The sequence below is a fragment of the Amblyraja radiata genome, chromosome 14 (assembly GCF_010909765.2).
Source record: "Amblyraja radiata isolate CabotCenter1 chromosome 14, sAmbRad1.1.pri, whole genome shotgun sequence".
NCBI lineage: Eukaryota > Metazoa > Chordata > Chondrichthyes > Rajiformes > Rajidae > Amblyraja > Amblyraja radiata.
The window spans coordinates 28,418,296-28,439,434 of NC_045969.1; the positions used below are offsets into that span (position 1 = coordinate 28,418,296).

The following is a 21,139-nucleotide window of genomic DNA, read 5'->3' on the forward strand; positions in this document are numbered from 1 at the left end:
AATTTTCTGTACCGTGGAAGGCACTGGTGTCGATCTGGGGGGATGGGGGATATATCCCCCCACTTTTTGAGGTAGGGGATGGCCTGTATTATTATCCCCCAGTTTTTGGAGATCGAGCAATAACAAAAATAATAATCACCTGCTCCTATCTCTCATGTAGGCCCTACATTATCTAAAAAATAATTCAAACAAAAAACATTGAAATCATACTTCTACAATGCACTAAAACATGATTTTAATACATCAAATTTCAAAAAGTCCATACCGTGGACCCCCCACTTGCTCGCTCCACTCTTTCCAGGGTACACCCAGTGATCGCATGGCTCCCCCACTTTCAAAAACGCTCCGTGACCCCTGCTTTGGTTCCACCTAGCTTCAGGGAGTCCCTCAGCATGTACTTTTGCAGTCTGGATTGGACTAGTCGTCAACATTCCCTGACATAAATCTCACTCCTCTGGGAGGCCAACAAGTTTTGGGCGGATCAAAGAGCTTCTTTCACAGAATTGTTGATCTTCCAGCAGCAGCACTTGATGTTCACCTCCAAGTGCGTCTCTGGAAGCAACACATGCATCAGGGAGTCCTCTGTTACAGAGCTGTGTAGGAAAGAACTGCAGATGCTGGTTTAAATCGTAGACATAGACACAAAATGCTGGAGTAACTCAGCAGGACAGGCAGCAGCTCTGGAGAAAAGGAGTAGGTGACGTGTTGGGTCGAGACCCTTCTTCAGACAGAAGATGGTTCTTCTTCTTCTGAAGGGTCTCGACCCGAGACGTCAATCCATTTCTTCTCTCCAGAGATGCTGCCTGTCCCGCTCAGTTACTCCAGCATTTTGTGTCTATCTTCTGTTTCAGAGCGGAGGTACACAAAAATGCTGGAGAAACTCAGCGGGTGCAGCAGCATCTATGGAGCGAAGGAAATAGGCAACGTTTCGGGCCAAAACCCTTCTTCAGACTGTTTCAGAGCTGTTTGGGATGAACACAAGGACCCGTGCATCATTCTCCAGACTCTCTTTGCAAATCCACATTCAGCGAAAAGGTGGGCAGGCCTGACCTGCTGAGTTTTGTTTTTCTCCAACACTTTGTGTCTTCTTTTGCAAACCAGCATCTGCAGTCCCTATAGGGTGATTTCACGAAAGGTCACTGGAGCGTAGATCCGCACCCACGTGACCGCAAATTTTAACTGGGGGACAAGCGTCACTTCCGGTACATGTTAGTGAATGGGAAAACACGCACTTTCACACCCGTTAAAAACATCGAAAACGGCCAGCTTTTGAGCTGCAATTAAATGTGCCAGTCGGGGTGACCGTGAGGCACAGCTACCTAAATTTACAGTTAAAAAAAAAGATAGAAACTAAGGTAAATTCAAGAGGGAGCTGAAGGTGATAGCGGACATTTGCCGTGGAGATTTAAAGATCCAAAATATCAGGAATTATCGCGTTTGCTCGCTGCATTTCATCAAAAGTAATGCATTATTGACTTTTTATCTTTATTCATTTGTTAGATGAAAAGTATTAAAAGTTAGAAACCCGTCAGTAAAATTGCAAAATCGCCCATGGTTCTCAGGTGGGTTTTAACATGCAAAATGAAAACGCTTCTGAAGTTCCATTTACCATTTAAATAATCGTAAACTCTCAATGCGTTTGGAAATAAATTTTACTCAGATGCAAGCTAAGGAATGGGATAATTGTCAGTTGTTAGTTGGACAAAATCAGGAGATTTTATTATTTGCCAAAATATATTTCTCAATGCAGTGCCCACTGTGATTGCAAGGCAGGGCTTGGGGAAGTTTGTACTCACATTGCGACATAAATAAATAAGTAGTTTGGGTGATTGTGCAGGCTTTAAACAAGAAACATTGAGAAATATATTTTCCGCTATAAGATCTTGCCAGTGACCTTTCGTGAAATCACCCTATACTAGTGTTGGCAAAACAGTTATAGGATGGTTCGACCAGACCCCGCCCTCGTCAAAGCAGACACACACCTCCCGGACCCGCCCCCAGACCCCGCCGCCTCCCCCTCCCCTCCCCTCCCACCCCATGCTCCAGTTACTGCGAGGAGGAGCTGCCGCGTTTGCGAGTCTTGTTGTCCGACCGCCGATCGGTAGGTTCCCGTGAGCTGCGTAGGCCCGGCGTCCACCCTGCAGCCCGGGGCTGTGGAGCGGCCTGGTCCAGGTAGGGCCGCCCCGCCTCGGCGTCACGGCAAGATTGGCCGGGCGACAACGCTTTCTGAAGGGGAAGGAGATGGGGTGGGACCCCCTGTCCCTGTGCACGGGGAGTGTTTGGGACTCGGGGGGAGAGGGTGGGAAAAGTCCAGGACCCTTGTCGCAGGTGGTGAATGAGGAGTTTGAACCCGCTCCCTCTCCCACAGTGCCTCCAATGTTGGGAGGTGGGATCATACTAGGGACGACTTCAGTTGTAAATGTTCTTAAATCCAACGGTGTTTTAATTCTTTACATCCATCTCAGAGTCCAGTTGATTTTCTGGACTGCAGTGTTCCTGATAGTATAGCACTCCCCTGCCCTGCCTGGGTTTCCCGGGGTGGACTGTGCACCAGCAAACTCCAGCCTTGCAGGTCTGTCTAAGATCAAACAGCGAGCTGCTGTCTGCACTTCTTGCAGTCCCTGACTGAGGGGCGGTTACATTCTGTGTCAGGGCAAAGTCCACAGTGGGATGAGCACGGGCACAGGTCTGAAGCAGTAACACAGTTGAGCTGATGGGATTGCCATTCCTACGGCAATTACATATTATACGACAAGTGTAAAACAGCAGAATAGTGAAGACTACCACCACAAACCAGCAAAGAGGATGGACAAGGATCAGGGAACCTTGGATGACAAGAGAGTTTAGAGATTTGGTTAAAAAGAGCAAGAAAACAAAAGTAATGTTTAGAAAGATTAAATCAAACAGATTATTTGCGAAATATAAAGAAAACAGAATATAAAGGCAAAAAGTGTCATTGGCAAGTAAGATTAAAATGAATCTCATGGGCTTTTTATACTTTCATTAGCGAACAAGAGGGAAGTTATACAGGGAAATAGGATGTAGACGAGGTACTAAATGATTACTTTACATCTGTATTCACCAAAGTGAAGGGCATGGAAGATAGCGAGATCAGTGTGGGTTGTACCAATTTGCTGGGGCACTTTAAGATTAAGAAGGATGTGGTATTAGATCTCCCGAAGAACGTAGAGAATGGGTAAATCCTCATGACCTGCTGGGATCTAACCCAGATTATTAAAAGAGAGGAGGGGAGATTGCTGGGGCTTTTATAAAGATCTTTAATGAATGAATGATACTTTAATGACACATGTACCTAGGTACAGTAAAACTATTTTATTTCCATACAACAGACAAGTATGCAATCTTTCTTCTTAATGATGTTCCAAACAGTTGATTTTGGCAAGCCTAAGGTTTGGCTGATGTCTAACAGTTGTTTTCTTGTTTCTCTGTCTCATAATGACTTCTTTGACTTTCATTGGCACAACTTTGGTCATGTTGATAAACAGCAATAAAAGTATCCAAAGATGATGGAAACACTAGGTGCTGAGCGCTCTATTATCCCTGCATTAAGGAGGCAATTAAACACACCTGAGCAATTACAAATGCCTGTGAAGCAATGTGTCTCAAACATTATGGTACCCTGAAATGGGGGGACAAGGGATAAACACTGCTGTAATTTCTACATGGTGAAACTAACATGTATAAAATGGTCTATATTAAAATCTGACTGTGCACTCTAACCACATGTGATTTTGTTTCTATTACAAATCACAAATTGTGGAGTACAGAGGCAAATAAATAAATAATGGGTCTTTGTCCCAAACTTTATGGAGGGCATTGTATAGAGCATCAGGTGAATATGTCCTGAGCTGATGATCTGCTTTATTAACAACTGTGACTTGGAGATGACGCCAGGTCCGTCCCAAAATCAGCCATGCCATGTCTGGCCTCACGCTAGACCGCAGGTTACTATCGCAGAATATGACATCTTCCACAGTACGGCTTCGATCCTAAACTCGTCAATCCATACGCAAAAGTGTTAGCATTTCGACATATGTGTGCACTTTGTAGAAAAACATAAGTAACAGCCATTTGATTTGTTACAGTAACAAAAATGGCTCTAACCCAACTCTCAAGTACTAAATGCTTTGGAGGATATCAGAAGGTGTACGAGCATGACAGGTGCGTGAGTTTATTTCCTTTTAGCTCCATGATATTAATAATAATAATAATAAATTTTATTTATGGGCACCTTTCAAGAGTCTCAAGGACACCTAAATTGTTATAGATATATTGTTATAGATAGTGAATTGCAAGATTTTCTTCAAGAGACAAAGATCTACATACAGCGTCTTGAAAATCCTTGTCTCTTGAATCTTCAAGGACCTTTGCTAGTTGAATTCTGTGGAATTGTTCACGTCTGATCTTTTGCACTAAAGTTCTGCTTCATCCTTAACATGCTCGAGCATATTTAGCACACAGCTCTGTTGATATGTTAGATGTTTTAATAATTATTTCTAGGTCATTGCCTCCTTTTCAACATTTCGTAATCAACCTTTGGGCAAAGGCAAAGCTTGCCACTTGTTTACAGATTCAGTAACCAATGGCCATGGCACGGATACCATTTTAATTAAGGGTCATGTTAATATTACATCCAATGTGCTGTCTTCTGTCCAAACAACTTAATATCACAGTCTATCACTATTAATGTTGCATGAGATAGCAAAATGAAAGCTGTAAGGACATATTAATGAATGTCAGCCTATAAAATTTGTGTAAGTGACTTTCACAATTACAGTGGAATACTTTTAAACTTTCTCCAGCACGCTAACAACACTTCAGCAACTTTTAATTGCACTGTAACTGATTTGGTTACATTTTAAAGCTGCTGAAGACATGGACCTCTGTGCAACTGGTATCATTGCAACATTTTTGATGTGGTATTTCTAATAAAACTCAATGGAGTCCTGTGTAATGTGATCAGCAATGGATATTTATGACTGGGGTGAAGCATAAATAGTTAATTTTGAACTCGGAAGCGGATCTGAGCAGAGCAGCAGGGGGGAGATTTAAAGAAAGGAGCCCTTTGATGCACACATTGTGAGGTACAACTGCCAATGAGACAGAAAGCTATACGAGACGGCTGCACTTTGGGAGAAGTTGTGATGAGGTTAAGTGCTTGGTAGAGGTTAAGTGCTAAGGCCTTGCCTAGAGAGGCTTGTTTGATGGTGAGGGCCGAGGCTTTGGCTTGAGAGGCTTCAGCACAGAGGCTGAGAGTAAAATAAAATGACTTTGGATTAAAACATACAGGGCAAGATTAGCAAGTTTGTTGATGATACAAAAGTGGGTGGTTTTGCAAGTAGTGAAGATGGTTGTGAAAGATTGCAGCAGGATCTGGATCGATTGGCCAGGTGGGCTGAGGAATAGTTGATGGAATTTAATACAGAGAAATATGAGGTGTTGCATTTTGGGATGTCTAACCAGGGCAGGACCTACACATTGAATGGTAGGCCTCTGGGGAGTGTTGTAGAGCAGAGGGATCTCGGAGTGCAGGTGCAAGGTGCATGGTTCCTTGAAGGTCGAGTTGCAGGTAGATAAGGTGGTCAAAAAGACTTTTGACACATTGGCCATCAGTCAGAGTATTGAGTAGAATGCTGGAGAAACTCAGCGGGTGAGGCAGCATCTATGGAGCAAAGGAATAGGTGACGTTTTGGGTTGAGATTCTTCTTCAGACTGATGTGGAGGGGGGGGGGGGGGGGGGGAGGCGGGAAGAAGGAAGAAAAAGGCGGAGACTGTAGTCTGTGGGAGAGCTGGGAGGGGGAGGGGAAGGAGGGAGAAAGCAAGGACTACCTGAAACTGGAGGTCAATGTTCATACCGCTGGGGTGTAAACTGCCCAAGCGAAATATGAGGTGCTGCTCCTCTAATTTGCAGTGGGACTCATTCTGGCCATGGAGGAGGCCCAGGACAGAAAGGTCGCATTCGGAATGGGAGGGGGAGTTGAAGTGCTGGGCCACTGGGAGATCAGGTTGGTTAGTGCGAACTGAGCGGAGGTGTTGGGCGAAGCGATCGCCAAGCCTACGCTTGGTCTCACCAATGTAGAGCAGCTGACACCTAGAGCAGCAGATGCAATAGATGAGGTTGGAGGAGTCTGCCTCACTGCTTGGGTCCTTGGATGGAGTCAAGGGAGGAGGTAAAGCGACAAGTGTAGCATTTCCTGCGGTGGCAAGGGAAAGTACCAGGGGAGGGGGTGGTTTGGGTGGGAAGGGAGGATTGGCCAGGGAGTTAGAGTATTGAGTAGGTCATGTTGCAGTTGTATAAGACGTTGGTGAGACCGCATTTAGAGTATTGTGTTCAGTACTGGCACCATGTTATAGGAAAGATATTGTCAAGCTTGAAAGGGTACAGTAAAGATTTACGAGGATGTTGCTGGGACTAGAGGGTCTGAGCTATAAGGAGAGATTGTGTATGCTGGGTCTCTATTCTTTTGAGTGCAGGAAGATGAGGGGTGATCTTATAGAGGTGGATGCACAGAATCTCTTGCCCAGAATAGGGGAATTGAGGACCAGAGGATATAGGTTCAAGGTGAAGGGGGAAAGATTGAATAGGAATCTGTGGGGCAACGTTTCACACAAAGGGTGGTGGGTGTATGAAACAATCTGCCAGAGGAGGTAGTTGAGGCTGGGACAATTTAAGAAACAGTTAAGACAGGTACATGGATAGGACAAGTTTGGAGGGATATGGGCCAAGCGCAGGCAGGTGGGACTAGTGTAGCTGGGACATGTTGGCTGGTGTGGGCAAGTTGGGCCGAAGGGCCTGTTTCCACACTACATCACTCAATGACTATGACTTTCTATTCTTTCCACAAGTTTCACACGTGGCAGTATAGTGAAAATGGCAGCTAGGGCAGTATGCTCTTCCAGGATGTCGGAGATCAGGGAGACTTCCAGATTGTGGAGAGTGCATCTATCTGAAGCTCACTCCTGAGAGTGAGGGAGAGACTGGAGCTGCAGGATCATAATGTAATTGATAAAAGTTATAGCGAGGTAGTCACACCTAAGGTACAGGCAGAAAGTAGATAGGTGACCACGAGGAAAGGGAGAAGGCAGAAAAAATAGTGCGTACAATTCCCCTCCGAAACAAGTATATTATTTTGGATATTGGTGGAATGGACGACTGATCAGGGGAGAACAGCAGCAGCAGTGAGATCTGTGGAACCAACGGGGAAGGGTGAAAGCAAAAAATGCTATATTGATAGGAGACTCATTAGTTAGGGGGGCAGATTCTGGGGCAATAAGTGAATCTCCAGGATTGCCTGTTGCCAGGGTACAAAATGTCTCAGAATGGCAGCAAAATATTGTTGAGAAGGAGGTGGAGCAGCCAGAATTTGTAGTGTATGTTGGCACAAATAACAGATAGGAAAAGGGATGAGGTCCTTCACAGTGAATTCAGGGACATAGGCAAAAGGTTAAAATGCAGACGCTCGAGGTTAGTAATCTTTGGATTGCTCCTGGTGCCTCATGAATGGTACCTTATTCAAGGTACGAATAAGAAAAATGGGCAGATGAATGTGTGGTTCATGAGTTGGTACAGGGGACAGGGTTTCAGAATTTTGGACCATTAGGATCTCTATTGGGTCAGAGGTGACTTGTACAAGATGGGTGGGCTGCACCTGAACTGGAGAGGGACCAATATTCTTGCAGGGAGGTTGGAACCAGAGTGGAAGTGGTTGGGAACCAGAATGGAAGGTCAGAAAATGGAAGACATAATTGGAAAATAGAGGTTGGGGCTACTAAATTGACGAGATTAATTTAACTTGGCATAATGTTCGGCATGGACTTTGTGGAACAGCGGCATAAGTTCATGTGACCTGCAGGAGATGGGGTTCTGCCTTTGGTATTACCAGCTGCAGCAGGGCTACTTTCATTTTGTATCCAAAAACAATCCTTTTATCTGTGGAGTTTCTTTCAAAAGAAAAAGTAACAAAAATGTCCTGGAAATTTTTATTTGTGATTCAGGTAAATATGGAAAATTTGCAAAAGAATGTCATGGTATTTTCCGCATAAGCGCATATTTTGGGCTGATTAATATGTGGTTAAACATGGAGTCAAGTGACCCGTTTTTGTTTTCCGAAACAATATTCTGCCACTTCATTAACGTTGGCAGTATATCTGATTATCCAGTTTCCTGCCAGTACATCTGTGGTATTGTCCTGGGATGCAACTTGTTCTGGGGAGTTACAACTGTTTAACCACTCACCAAGGTGGAGAAATCAATCTAGTAAGCCCTTGTTTTGGACTTTCTCTGCCTCGCCCTCACATGGATGTAGCTCCTCTTCAGCTGTTCTCCATTTTTATAGTATTAAGAAAATCTTTAAATCATCCCACTGGCATTATTTTTTTCAGTGAATCAGTAAACTTGTCCTCTTTCTCATGATAGGATGTCCTGATTCAGCTAACATGCTAGTAGATCCACTTTGCATCTTTCCCAGTACCCCGTGGTTCTCCTAGCAGCTATATCTCACTGCCGAACAGATCCAGGGAGATGTACATCTCCATCCATTCTCTTCCTCTCAAAGTAGATCCTTTTTTTCCAAATTTTGACCAGGCACCCAGCCAAAAGAGTTCCTCGGCTGGATTATAACTTCGTACTTCAGATATTTTGGGACTTCACCATCAAGTCGATATCTGGATTTAGACCAGTAATTATTGTTAATAATCTCCACCTCACTGCCTACAAAGATGCCCTCATTGCTGCAAAATCTGCCTACCTCTCCTCCATATTCACCGACCCCTGCCTAAACCACAGAACCCTCTTCTCCACAGTGGGCAACCTCCTCAAGCCTCGAGCCAACACTCTCCCTACCTCTACTCCGGTTCTCTGCAACTCATTCCTCCACTTTTTCGCTGATAAAATCAGCACCATCTATCAATCTTTATCCCCTGTACCCGACTCCCCAGCATCTACTCCACCACCTACCAAGGCCCCTCCTTTCAACATCTCCACTGACCTCCTTACCCCTCCTCCACACTGCTTCCTCTCCCAGTTTGACCTGGTCACCCCTACTGAAATCTCCAAACTCATCAGCTCTTCCAAACCCACTACCTGCTCCCTCGACCCTCTCCCCACTCCCCTGCTGAAGTCCTGCCTCCCCGTTCTCTGCCCCTACCTCACTAATCTCTTCAACTCCTCATTGTCCCAAGGAATTGTCCCCTCCGCTTTCAAAACTGCTGCTGTCACACCAATCTTAAAGAAACCTGGTCTTGATCCCTCCTCTCTCATTAACTACCGCCCAATCTCAAACCTCCCCTTTCTTTCAAAAACCCTGGAGCGTATCGTTGCGTCGCAACTTCATTCCCACCTCCTTGCGTGTAACCTACTTGAACCCCTCCAATCTGGCTTTCGCCCCCTCCATAGCACAGAAACTGCTCTCCTCAAAGTCCTCAACGACCTCCTCACCTCTGCTGACACTGGTTCCCTCAACACCCTCATCCTCGACCTGAGCGCAGCCTTCGATACCGTGAACCATAACATCCTGCTCACCAGACTCAAAGACCTCGGCATTGAAGGCTCTGCACTCAGCTGGCTCCGTTCCTACCTTTCCAACAGATCCTACTTCATCTCTCTCCACAACCACACCTCTGCTACAGCCACAGTCACTCAAGGCGTTCCCCAAGGCTCCGTACTCGGCCCCCTCCTCTTCATCATCTTCATCCTCCCCCTTGGTCAGATACTCCGCCACTTCAACCTGGACTTCCACTGTTACGCCGATGACACCCAGATCTACCTCGGCACTAAATCCCCCCACAACCCCCCCCCTCTCCCATATCAACTCCTGTTTGTCAGCTATAAAAACCTGGATGCAACATAACTTCCTCAAAATCAACAGCGATAAGACAGAATTCCTCCTCATAGGCTCCAAAGCCACACTCAGCAAAATCAATAACCCCACTCTCACCATCGATGGCACCACTGTCTCCCCATCTCCCCAGGCCCGCAACCTTGGCGTGATCTTTGATTCCACCCTCTCCCTTGAGCCTCACATCCGCCATGTCATTAAAACCTCCTTCTTTCATCTCCGCAACATCGCCAAACTCAGACCCTCTCTCACACCTCCCGCTGCTGAAAGACTCATCCATGCCTTCATCTCCTCCCGATTGGACTATTGCAACTCACTTCTCCTTGGCATCAGCTCCACCTACATCAACCGACTCCAACTGGTCCAGAACGCAGCCGCCCGACTCATTACCCACACCAAATCCTGGCATCACATCACTCCAGTCCTCAAACAACTTCACTGGCTTCCCATCTCCCACCGGATCACCTACAAAATCCTGGTCCTCACCTACAAAGCCCACCACCATCTGGCCCCCCCCATATCTCACTGACCTCCTCTCCCCCTACCAACCGTCACGGTCCCTCAGATCCACATCAGCCGGTCTCCACTCCATCCACAAGTCCAACCTCCGCAGTTTTGGGGACAGAGCCTTCTCCAGGGCAGCTCCCAGGCTCTGGAACTCCCTCCCCCAACTGATCCGCAATTCCGTGTCCCTCACCATCTTCCAGTCCCGCCTCAAGACCCATCTCTTCACCTCTGCCTATCCTTAGCCCCACGTCCCCCTCCCTTTTCATCTGTGCATTAATTGCCTCATATTGTGTTTTGAATTGAATACTGTCTTTGTGTACTAGTCATGTCTCTACTATTTATTTCATTCCCCTTACATATTTTTCCTCTACCTGCTAAATTTTTGTAAGGTGTCCTTGAGACTCTTGAAAGGCGCCCATAAATAAAATGTATTATTATTATTATTATTATTGTTTATTTTCCACTGCCCGGTTCATTCCTATGGGCAAAACACACGTTCTGCATTGTTCCTGCTCCAAGCAATCTTTTAGATGACCTTTGCCAATTAAATTATCTTGTTGTTTCCAAATTGATGTTTCACACTAAATTTAAATCAATTACTGCTATTTTGGTTCTGCTTGCTTTCTATGATGAAGCATATTAACCTTACAGTGTTGCTGATATATTAGATGTCATTTTAATAACCATTTGTATGACTAAATTACCTTAAATGCATTCATTAAAATTACTGCAATTTTTTAAACACTCCCCCCCCCCACCCCCACCCCACACCCCCTACCCAAACCTTTTAATTTATCTTAGTCAGCCCTGGGACAAAGAGAAGGTTTGTCATTTGATTATAATCTCTGGAACTAACGGTTACCATACAGGTGCAGTTTAGATATAATAGGGTCAGAGAAATAGTTCATTGAAATAGTATAGAAATTGAAAACAGCCCACCGTGTCAGTGCCAACCATCATGTACCCTCCTAATCTTATCCTAACCTATTATATTCTCCCCAAATACCCTTCGTGCACACACACCCATCTAGCAGACACACGCACCGTCATCCTTTCCTCTTTATTTCCTGGAGGCGCCTTCCACAGCCGACCTCATAGCATCCAGAGCTTTTGAGAGCATGGGAGGTAAGACCCCAATCAGTTTACTGGCACCTTTGTTTCCCTGTGCCCACCGCTATCTTGAATCTTAACATTCACATTTGACCGGCTCTGGAGACCTGGCACTGGCCACCGCTCTCTCCTCTTTTCCTCTCTCCTCTTTTCCTCTCTCCTCATCCTCCTCTCCGCCCTTCGGGTACAAGAAGGGCTTGGCGGTTTGCCTCTTGGAGGGCGGGTTGCTTGGCTCCGTAGTGGCAGGCGAGTCAGGATCCTGCCGGGTGAAAGTGCGGCGCCATGTTCCTTTCCTTCCTTTCTGCACATCAGTTCTCATTTGAAAGAGTTACTTCCATGTCACAACTGGCATCTTGACCTGGGTCAGTTGTACCTGGTTTGTGAGCGGCTGCTTCAGAATTTGTTTTTCCTCTGGCATCTGCAGCTGCTCTGTCTGAGGTGCAGTCTTGATTTGTTTTATTACTTCTCCAGTGGAGTGAAACATTTTGCCAACATCACCACGCCACATCCTATTTACTAGAGGCCTTGCCCAGGAACGGTACTTTCATCATTTTCTGTTTTGGCATTAGACCATAGGGTTGTTTTGCAATGCTTTAACAAAATTCACTTTTTTTTTTGAATGACAGCTCGGAATTGAAATGCAAGATGCGGTTTGGAATCTACTTGCCTCCCAAATCAGAGAGTGCAAAGTGCCCAGTGTTGTATTGGCTTTCAGGTAAAATGAAACGTATCACGTGGAAAAGATTTTCTGCATCTAAGCATTTCATCATCTTAAACTAACAAATCTTCAATGGTACCTCTAAGCTAAACAGCTTCAGCTGCTCCACGGCAGTCCATTAAATCTGGAAATAAGCTCCTGTGAGCATTCGCAGTGAGGAGTGTCTGAAAGCTGTATTTACCATCTCAGAAATCGCTGTGTGCATCTGTGTGAGAGCTGTTTGTGGGTTTCCCCTGGTGGCATTGTAGCTGCAGTGAATGAGATGCTTTGTTGGACTATCTCAGCAACCATGTCCAGTACTCACCAGTAAAAATTTCTGTGTTTAAATCAGTAAGTCACTTAATGAAAAACCAAAAATCATTCATCATTTCCAGTGATGTCAGTTTTGATATTGCTGCTGGTGGAAGATGGGAATGTTCACAGATAATTGCCGAAACATTCATTTCCATTCACAACCTCAGCAAATACAGCAACCCCTGCCTGGAATCAGCAAAATCTATTCCACGTGCAGGCAGGCAGGCAGGGATTGGTAAGTGGCAGGTAGTATTTTTCACACGAATGCCAGTCAATGACATCTCCTGCAAAGGAAAATCTAAACCTGTTCCTGACATTCATTGTAACTACAATTGCCAACTCCCCACCACCATCTTTCTTAGGAGTGACCAGGCACTCACCTGGACCAAGCCTGTAAATACTGTGGATTCAAGTGCGTGTCAGAGGCAGCAAGAATCTAATTCAGTTGCTGGAATCCAGTCATGCCACAGCTTTAGTATTCCATCAATTTAGTTAGACCTGTTGCTGAGTCTGGAGAATATGCCCCGATCACTGTCATGAATGGGCTGCATGCAGTCTTTTTGGACAAATATATATATCATTAAAAGTAAATACTATAGATTGTATGAATGTTAAAGTAAGAAGGAAAACTTCAAATTTTACCTGAGAAAATATATTTTGTGTTATAAAATATCATGACCTTTAAACAATCACAGAAATCAGGGAAGACCGTTGGGTTGAATGCATGTGCTAATGCTCACTCAGTTCCTATCCTTCCCACACTTCCTACCCATTGTTGTTTTAATTAAATCTTCTGTTACCTTTAAATTGTCCCGTAGTTTCTGCTTTAATAGCCAGTTTCCAACAATGTCAATATATTTCCCTATTTTAAATCTTTACCAAACCCCATAAACACTTTGTTTCCCTTTCAATGTATTTTTTTTTTAAATTTTGAAGACTAATAACATTGTGTTCCAGTAAAACCTCCAATTTTTCTTCATAACCCTAATCTCTTTCCCGATACATAATCCTAATCTAATGTCTGATACCATCCTAGTAACTCTTCATTTTAGTCTGAGGATGGTGCCTGATGCGAAACATTGCCTATCCATACCCTCCAGAGATGCTGCTGACCCACTGAGTTGGTCAAGCACTTTGCTCAAAATTCCATCATTTGCAATTCTTTCTTGTTTCCAAATCGTCTACTTTTTTGGGGGGGCGGGGGGGGGGGGGGGGGGGGGGGGGGGAGGCGGGGAGGCTTGTAAAATTGGTGCACAAAACCATATATGACATTCACATCATAGCTTAATCATTATTCTATGACAGTTTAGTATGGTCTTAATATATATTTTTTAATTCTGCCGTATTTTATGGGCATTTTTATCAGCCTGCCATACTTTAACAGATCTTTTTATCACTAGCTCTGAATATGTAGACTCCTGGGAGCTTTACTTTTGGTTTACTGCCTTTCACAAAATACATTAAGATCATTTTTGAAGCATGGACAGATTTGAAAATTCCTGTTTCTTAGTTGAGTCCTCTCTTGGTTTCCTGTAGGATTAACCTGCACAGAACAGAACTTCATAACCAAAGCATCCAGTCAACAGGCAGCCGCAGAGCACGGTCTCGTTGTCGTGGTGCCGGACACCAGTCCTCGTGAGTAACTAACCACCCAATATTCCTATTCACACTCGATTGAGGTACAATCGAATCAATGTCAACAGCTGCTGTGTAAATTAGTTGTTGACAGTCAAGTACGTGTGCTGCAGCACTTAAGAGGTTTCTGCCATTTAGGGTAAATTGAAGATCTGGCGAGAAGAGCCGCTGCCTCACACCCCCAGAAACCAGACTTGGATCATGACCTCTGCTACTGTCTGTGAGGAGTTTGCATGCTCTACCTGTGACCGATAGGTCTCCCTCAGTTCCTCCCACAACCCAGAGGCGTGCGAGTTGATAGGTTAATTAGGGGCAGTCAATCTCTCCTAGTGTGTGGGTACGTGGTACAGTGTGAAGAATGACATGGGTGCGTGTAGGATTATGTAAATGGGTGGTTGATAGTCGGTGCAGACAGGGTGGACTGAGGGCCTGTTTCCATGTGTATCTCTTTAACCCGATGAATCCATTATGTTTACACATCAAATTTGGTTAGTATGTGAGCAGCTTTATGGGTGACCAAGGTGTGTTGCCATTGCAGGTGGCTGCAATATTCCTGGTGAGGATGAGAACTGGGACTTTGGTACAGGCGCTGGGTTTTACGTAAATGCCTCGGAGGAGCCTTGGAAGACTAACTACCGGATGTACGCCTATGTGACCGAGGAGGTACGTCAATCAGTGGCTGGGCTGTTTAAAAACACAAGGTGACCTGTTTAATTTTGAAGTAAAGATATTGTTTCTGTTGAGACTGCTGATCAAGGCTAGGTTCCCAATGAACTGTGGGACCACACGAGTTAGCTTTCCCAGTAGTGGATGGCCCAGAGCACAGCACTGGATAGGAGGAATGGAGGAGGCATGCTTGGTCCTATACAGAGAGATACTAAGCAGTTTACGCCATCGTGCCCTGAAATCGGCCTGCCAGTTAGTGCATCAACAACCTGTACCTCGCCTGGTTCACTGCTGAGGTTCCATTTGCTCAGTATCCCAACCCAACGCAAACAATCCCATGGGCTGTTGGGTGTTTAGCTCTTGTCTTGGTGTAAGTTTTGTGTCAATTTTGTTATTCTAACTTCCTCACAGAACAGCAGGGCTGGATTTATTAAGCGCTACGAAGGATTGCATGCATATTATCTCTGTAGTAACCCTGCTGCCACCGGTTTTGGACCCATCGCCTGTCAGAGCCACTCTTGTGCCAACATCTGTCGTGGTGCAGGAAGCGGCAATTCTTGGTAATCCATGTGCTCTCCAAGGCAAGCAGCTCACAGCCACCTCACCATTCTGCTGCCAAGGATGTGAGCCAGGCAGCCAGCCAATACCATTAAGGCACCAAGCACCTGAATTCTAATTGACACTCAATGATCGGAAATGGTTGCTTTTGCTGCTGTGTTTATAAAATTATCTGCTTTTCGTGATGCACCTGCCATCGGTAAATGCCCTGACTGCTCTTTTAATAAAATGAATTCTAATGAGTAGGATTTCAGAGTGAAATTGTCTGTGAAGCCACTGTGGAGTATATACCCCTCTGCAGTTACACACATATCTGTATATCTTGATTAAGGTTTCTTATGCAATTTAGTGACTCGTTACTGTTTTCTTCTCAGTTGCCTCGTCTCGTTGATGCTAATTTCTCTGTGATCTCTGGGAAGATGTCCATCTTTGGCCATTCAATGGGTGGTCATGGAGCATTAGTTTGTGCTTTGAAAAACCCTGGAAAGTACAAGGTACGAGCACTTTTTGGTATCTGTCTTATTTACAACAAACAATTTCTATAGCCTCATAAATCCTGCTGTTGGATAACACGGGATGCCACCTTAATACAAGCTAGTGACAAAGTTGCTGATGTACTGCTTGATTAAATGAAAGGTTTCAAAATGGCTTGGTGCAATGCCTTCACGTACACTAATCCTTCATCTACTGGTCCGACATGGAAAAGATTTGTGATTTCTCAGGAAAAGAAACTCTCAATAAAAGATGCAGCAGAACTCCCCTCATCAGTGGTACTGCTGTAGTGGCCAGTGTGATTGTCCCATGCAGTTGTTGTGCCCTCTCACCAATGGCACTGCGATAGTCATCTGCGTGCCTGTACCATGCAGTTGTGCCCCCTCAGCAGTGGCACTGCTATAGTGAAACTATTGAAAGTTGGGAGGCTGGCAGTTAGTCTTTCTATTTCAGGTACCCATCTGGCTATCACTGGTGCCCACAGTGTCTACTACCATTGCTAGTTGCTCTTGAGAAGGTGGTGTTGAGTCTCCTTGTGGGAAATGTCATGACCTGATTCTTACAGTGCCCTCCATAATGTTTGGGACAAAGACCCATCATTTATTTATTTGCCTCTGTACTCCACAATTTGAGATTTGTAATAGAAAAAAATCGCATGTGGTTAAAGTGCACATTGTCAGATTTTATTAAAGGGTATTTTTATACATTTTGGTTTCACCATGTAGAAATTATGTCTGTGTTTATACATAGTCCCCCCATTTTAGGGCACCATAATGTTTGGGACACATGGCTTCACAGGTGTTTGTCATTGCTCAGCTGTGCTTAAATGCCTCCTTAATGCAGGTATCAGGGAGCTTGATGGTGGCTTATAAGAGGCACTTAGGCACATTAACAGGCAGAGAATGAAGGAATATGTATTGTGTAGGCAGATGAGATTAGTTTAATTTGGCATCATTGTTGTTGAAGGTCGTGTCCCTGTGCTGTATTGTTATGTTCTATTTAAAACCTGCATAAAAATACACATACTTTTTTATGTTGCCTTGGTTAACAATTGCCATGCATATTTTTGTATTTTGTGAAATGCTTGTAAATTTTAAGAAACATCAAGTTGGATACTTGCACTATTTTGTGTACTGCAAAGTGTGTAATGAACTCGTAGAACTATACAACATGAAACGGCCCTCTGGCCCAACTTGTCCATGCCGACTAACTTGGCAGTCTGGGCTTGTTCCATTTGCCTGCATTTGGTCCATATTCCTCTGAATACTTCATATCCATATGTCAGTCCAAATGTATTTTTAAAGTTGTAATTGTATCTGCTTCTACAGCTTCTTCCGGTAGCTCATTCCAGATGGGGATTACTGTGTAAGTGAAAAAGTTGTCCCTGAGGTCTCTCTCAAATCTCTCGGCTCTCACATTAAGCCTTTGCCCATTAGTTTTAGATTCCTGTACTCTGGAGAGAAAGACTGTGAGCCCCTCATGATCTTGTGCATCTCAGTAATGTCACCACTTAGTCTCCTACACTCCAGGGGAAAACGCCCCAGTTTATTCAGTCACTCCCTATAACTCAAGCCCACAAGTTCAATTAACAGCCTTGAGAATCTCTTCTGCACCATTTTCAACTTAATGACATCCTTCCTATAGCTGGATGGCAAGAATTGCACAGTGCTCCAAATGTGGTCTCACCAATGACTTGTACTCAATAACCTTCCAAATGGCGCCAAGCACTGCCTTCACCACCCTGTGCCCTGAACCACCATTGTTTGGAACCATTCACTTGTACTCACGGATCTCCGCTCTTCCATTTACTGTGCAAATCCTATCCTGTTTTGATGTACAAAGTGCAACACCTCCCTTGTCAAGCTAAATTAATTTACCATTCCTTGGCTCACCTTCCCAACTGATTTAGCTCCTGTTTAAACTTTGACATCCTTCCATCCTGTCCACTATGCCACCATTTCTGGTGTAATTTGCAAATTGTCATCCAAATTCATAATGTAGATAACAAACAGCAGTGGACCAAGCACCAACGCCTGCAGCACACCACTGGTCACAGGCCTCTAATCAGAAAAACAACACCCTAGAACTAACCTTTGACTACAACTAGTCTTTGAATCCTTCCTCCAAGCTAATTTTGAATCGTTCGTAAGTTCATGTGATCTAACCTTCCAGACTAACCTACAATGTTGAAAGGCTTTGCTAAAATCTATGGAAACAATAGCCACTGCCCTGCATTCATCAATCCTCCTGGCTGTTGTCATTCCTGATCAGAAAGGAAATCCTCCTCCTCCCTTTACCTGCACCCCTCGATGGTACTTTATTGTCACATGTGCTAACGGACAGTGAAATGCAGTTTTTTGCATGCTGTTCAGTAAAGTATTGCCACACGGAAGCACAATCCCTGATCAGCAATGTACAGAAATAGTCCACTGAGACCGCATGCAAGAGGCGCCAAGACTCTTGTGTGAAGTAAACAAACCATGTTATAAGGTATACTGGCAATAGCATTACCTGATAACAGATTATAACAGACGAAAAATTAACGTATTTCTTCTATTGATTCCTCATAACATGTGAGCAGTCTGTGTCAGCGCTGGCTCCTATCTGCAACCCCGTGATGTGCCCCTGGGGACAGAAGGCATTTACTGGATACCTGGGACCTGATAAAACCAAGTGGGAGGTAAGCTCGATTTTCACTTCTAGTCTCTGTTGAATCTGGGCACCATGAAGCATCCCTGTGCCCCTTGGTAGGCCCAGTTTGTTTCCACTTGGTGCTGCCCAGTACCGACTCTTCTTTGAAGCGAGCAGGAGTGTCCAATTTCCCACTGCAGCCACATCGCAGCATGAGTGTGAGAGGCATGGTCTATGTTACGGCTGACAGACTGAAGCCTTCGACACTCCTGCAACTGTATCCAGCTCAGACCCCAGGCTGCAGTTTACCGAAGCCCAAACCAAGCCTTTCTCCTCTCCCATGTTTCAATTCTGTATTTGTAGCAGTTCTCGAGAAGGAAGTGCTTCCCACAGCACCCATTTATTAAAATCCTCATTGTCTGGCTGGCAAAGCCCCAGGTGCACCAGGCCAGACTGACGCACATAGCTGACCTACACGGACGTTGATTGTGGCTTCTGGGTGACCTGACTGCTTCTGTGTGGCTCATCCTGCTACAGCACAAATAATCCTTCTCGCAAACTGCAATTATTCTAATTGCTGTAAGCACTTTCACATCATCTGCAAAATAGGTTTATAAGCAAACTGTGACATATGTTAGGATTCCTTATGGTTAATAAACTGCAGGTTATCGTGTCTAGAAATTGTGAGCAACCATTAATTGTGTTTGTAAGCCAGCTGTGCTGACGTATTAAAGTATGCATTCATTCCCACAGACGTACGATGCCACCTCTCTAGTGGGATCCTATTCCGGACCTCACCTGGACATCCTCGTTGACCAAGGAAAGGACGATCAGTTCTTGGTTGCTGGACAATTGCTCCCTGATAACTTTATCAAGGCATGCACTGAAAAGAAGATTGCGGTTGTTCTACGGCTCCAGGAGGCAAGTGTTGCAGGCTTCATTAGACACCCACTAGGCATTGGCTTTGTGTGTTAAGGGGCCAGTCATTCAGTCAGTGCTCAGTCTTCTCATCTCTAGAGGCCTCTCGTCAGTAGTCAGGGATGTATTCTTTGTGACATCCTTTTTGGACTTTTGACGGCTCCTAGTGGTAAATATAATCTCTCAAAGTTGAAAAAAAGTAAAGATACTGTACTTTGTGAGTGGCATACATGACTGGAGCTACAGAGCCACAGCACTCGAAACATTGAGAAAGTGTTTTAAAACAAGTTTTCCTAGAGTTATCAAACATTTACGGTTTGCTATTGTTTCTTCAAATATTTAATTAATGACCTTAAAATACTGTTGATAATGTAATCTTTGTTTTTCTCTAGTTTTGACAAGTTTCCTATTTTTCTTTCTTCAGGGATATGATCACAGTTACTACTTCATCGCTTCATTTATCGGAGACCACATCAAACACCATGCAAAGTATCTCAATGCTTAGGCACCAGCATCTAATTGTACCTCTCCTTCGTGAAAGATAATAGTTCACCATATTTTGGTTCAATAACTGCAGTTCTTGCCCTTCCCTACACAGTGGCTGCCGGTACTTTGAGTTGATCTGCAACAAGGAATTTATCCTCAGCTAGCCAACCCTTTGGAAATCATTGTCATTGATTTGCTTAATAAAATTAGTTGTTATCTCGTCCATATCAGTGTAAAAGAACAAAGCTGAAATAAAGTCTTGAGAATAAAGTCAATGAAACTGGGTTTGGGTATACAATACAATACAATACAATTCAATTTATTGTCATTTGGACCCCTTGAGGTCCAAACGAAATGTCGTTTCTGCAGCCATACATTACAAAACAAAAAGACCCGAGACACAACACAGTTTACACAAACATCCATCACATCGCTGTGATGGAAGGCAAAAAAAACTTATCTCTCCACTGCACTCTCCCCCCCGATGTCAGAGTCAGAGTCAAAGTCAAAGCCCCCGGCTGGCGATGGCGATTGTCCCGCGGCCATTAAAGCCACGCCGGGTGATGCAAGGTCGCGCACCGGGTCTTGGTGTTAGAGCCCCCGGCGTGCGCTCGCAAAGTCCCGCAGCCATTCCAAGCCGCGCGGGGCGATGGTGTAAGGCCCCGCTCAGGTGCTCTTCAACCCCGCAACTCGGGTGGGAGAAGTTGCCGTTGCGGAAGCCCCGAAAAGCGGTCTCCCAGCAGGGACTCGCGGGCTCCCGGTGCCGCCGTCCGCCAAACCCGCAGTTGCAGCCACCGAATCTCCGGAGGTCGGGTGGCAGCAGCGTTCCACCACCGCTCCACCCGCTCCGGACTCGGCCAGCCCCGTGACGGTGAGTAGTCGGCAGCTCCGCAGCTGGAACCCCAGGTCGTTCCTGTTGGAGGCCGCTCCACGTTGCAGCCCCAACGACAACGGAGACCCGACAAAGAAAAGGTCGGGTCTCCCGTGCAGGAGAAAGATTTTAAAGTTACCCCCGCCCCCCCCCCCCCCCCCCCCAAACACATACCCCAACAAAAAAAATAACAAAAACTACATAAAAACGAGACAAAAAATAATAAAACACAGACGGACTGCAGATGCCGCTGCTGACGAGAGTCGCGCCGCCCACCTGTGTGCAACAGGACACTGCCATAGAGCAGTCATCTAGATGAGCTGTAGAGGGCTGCCTCGCCACTGGTCTCAGCGAATCCACACCTTCTGAGCTGGCCCAGGAGCATCTGGCAGTTTA

The 21,139-nt window shown here is 45.1% G+C and overlaps 1 protein-coding gene across 1 annotated transcript; it reads left to right on the top strand.

Annotated features, from left to right (window-relative positions):
- Positions 1 to 1,982: 1,982 nt before the first annotated feature.
- esd (esterase D) lies at positions 1,983 to 20,147 on the top strand. The gene is made up of 9 exons (XM_033032915.1): positions 1,983 to 2,101; positions 4,107 to 4,182; positions 12,101 to 12,189; positions 14,023 to 14,121; positions 14,660 to 14,784; positions 15,720 to 15,839; positions 18,419 to 18,517; positions 19,222 to 19,389; positions 19,811 to 20,147. Exons 1-9 carry the CDS (start codon positions 2,038 to 2,040, stop codon positions 19,889 to 19,891), a joined length of 921 nt encoding a protein of 306 aa, XP_032888806.1. The 5' UTR covers positions 1,983 to 2,037; the 3' UTR covers positions 19,892 to 20,147.
- Positions 20,148 to 21,139: the final 992 nt, after the last annotated feature.

What these genes read in the sequence shown, in the direction of transcription:
- esd (XM_033032915.1), top strand. Translation starts at nt 2,038, where the DNA reads ATGCTCCAGTTACTGCGAGGAGGAGCTGCCGCGTTTGCGAGTCTTGTT. An exon ending in AGTGTTGTATTGGCTTTCAG is followed by an intron (nt 12,190 to 14,022) that starts GTAAAATGAAAC and finishes GGTTTCCTGTAG; the next exon opens with GATTAACCTGCACAGAACAG. An exon ending in AAAACCCTGGAAAGTACAAG is followed by an intron (nt 15,840 to 18,418) that starts GTACGAGCACTT and finishes ACATGTGAGCAG; the next exon opens with TCTGTGTCAGCGCTGGCTCC.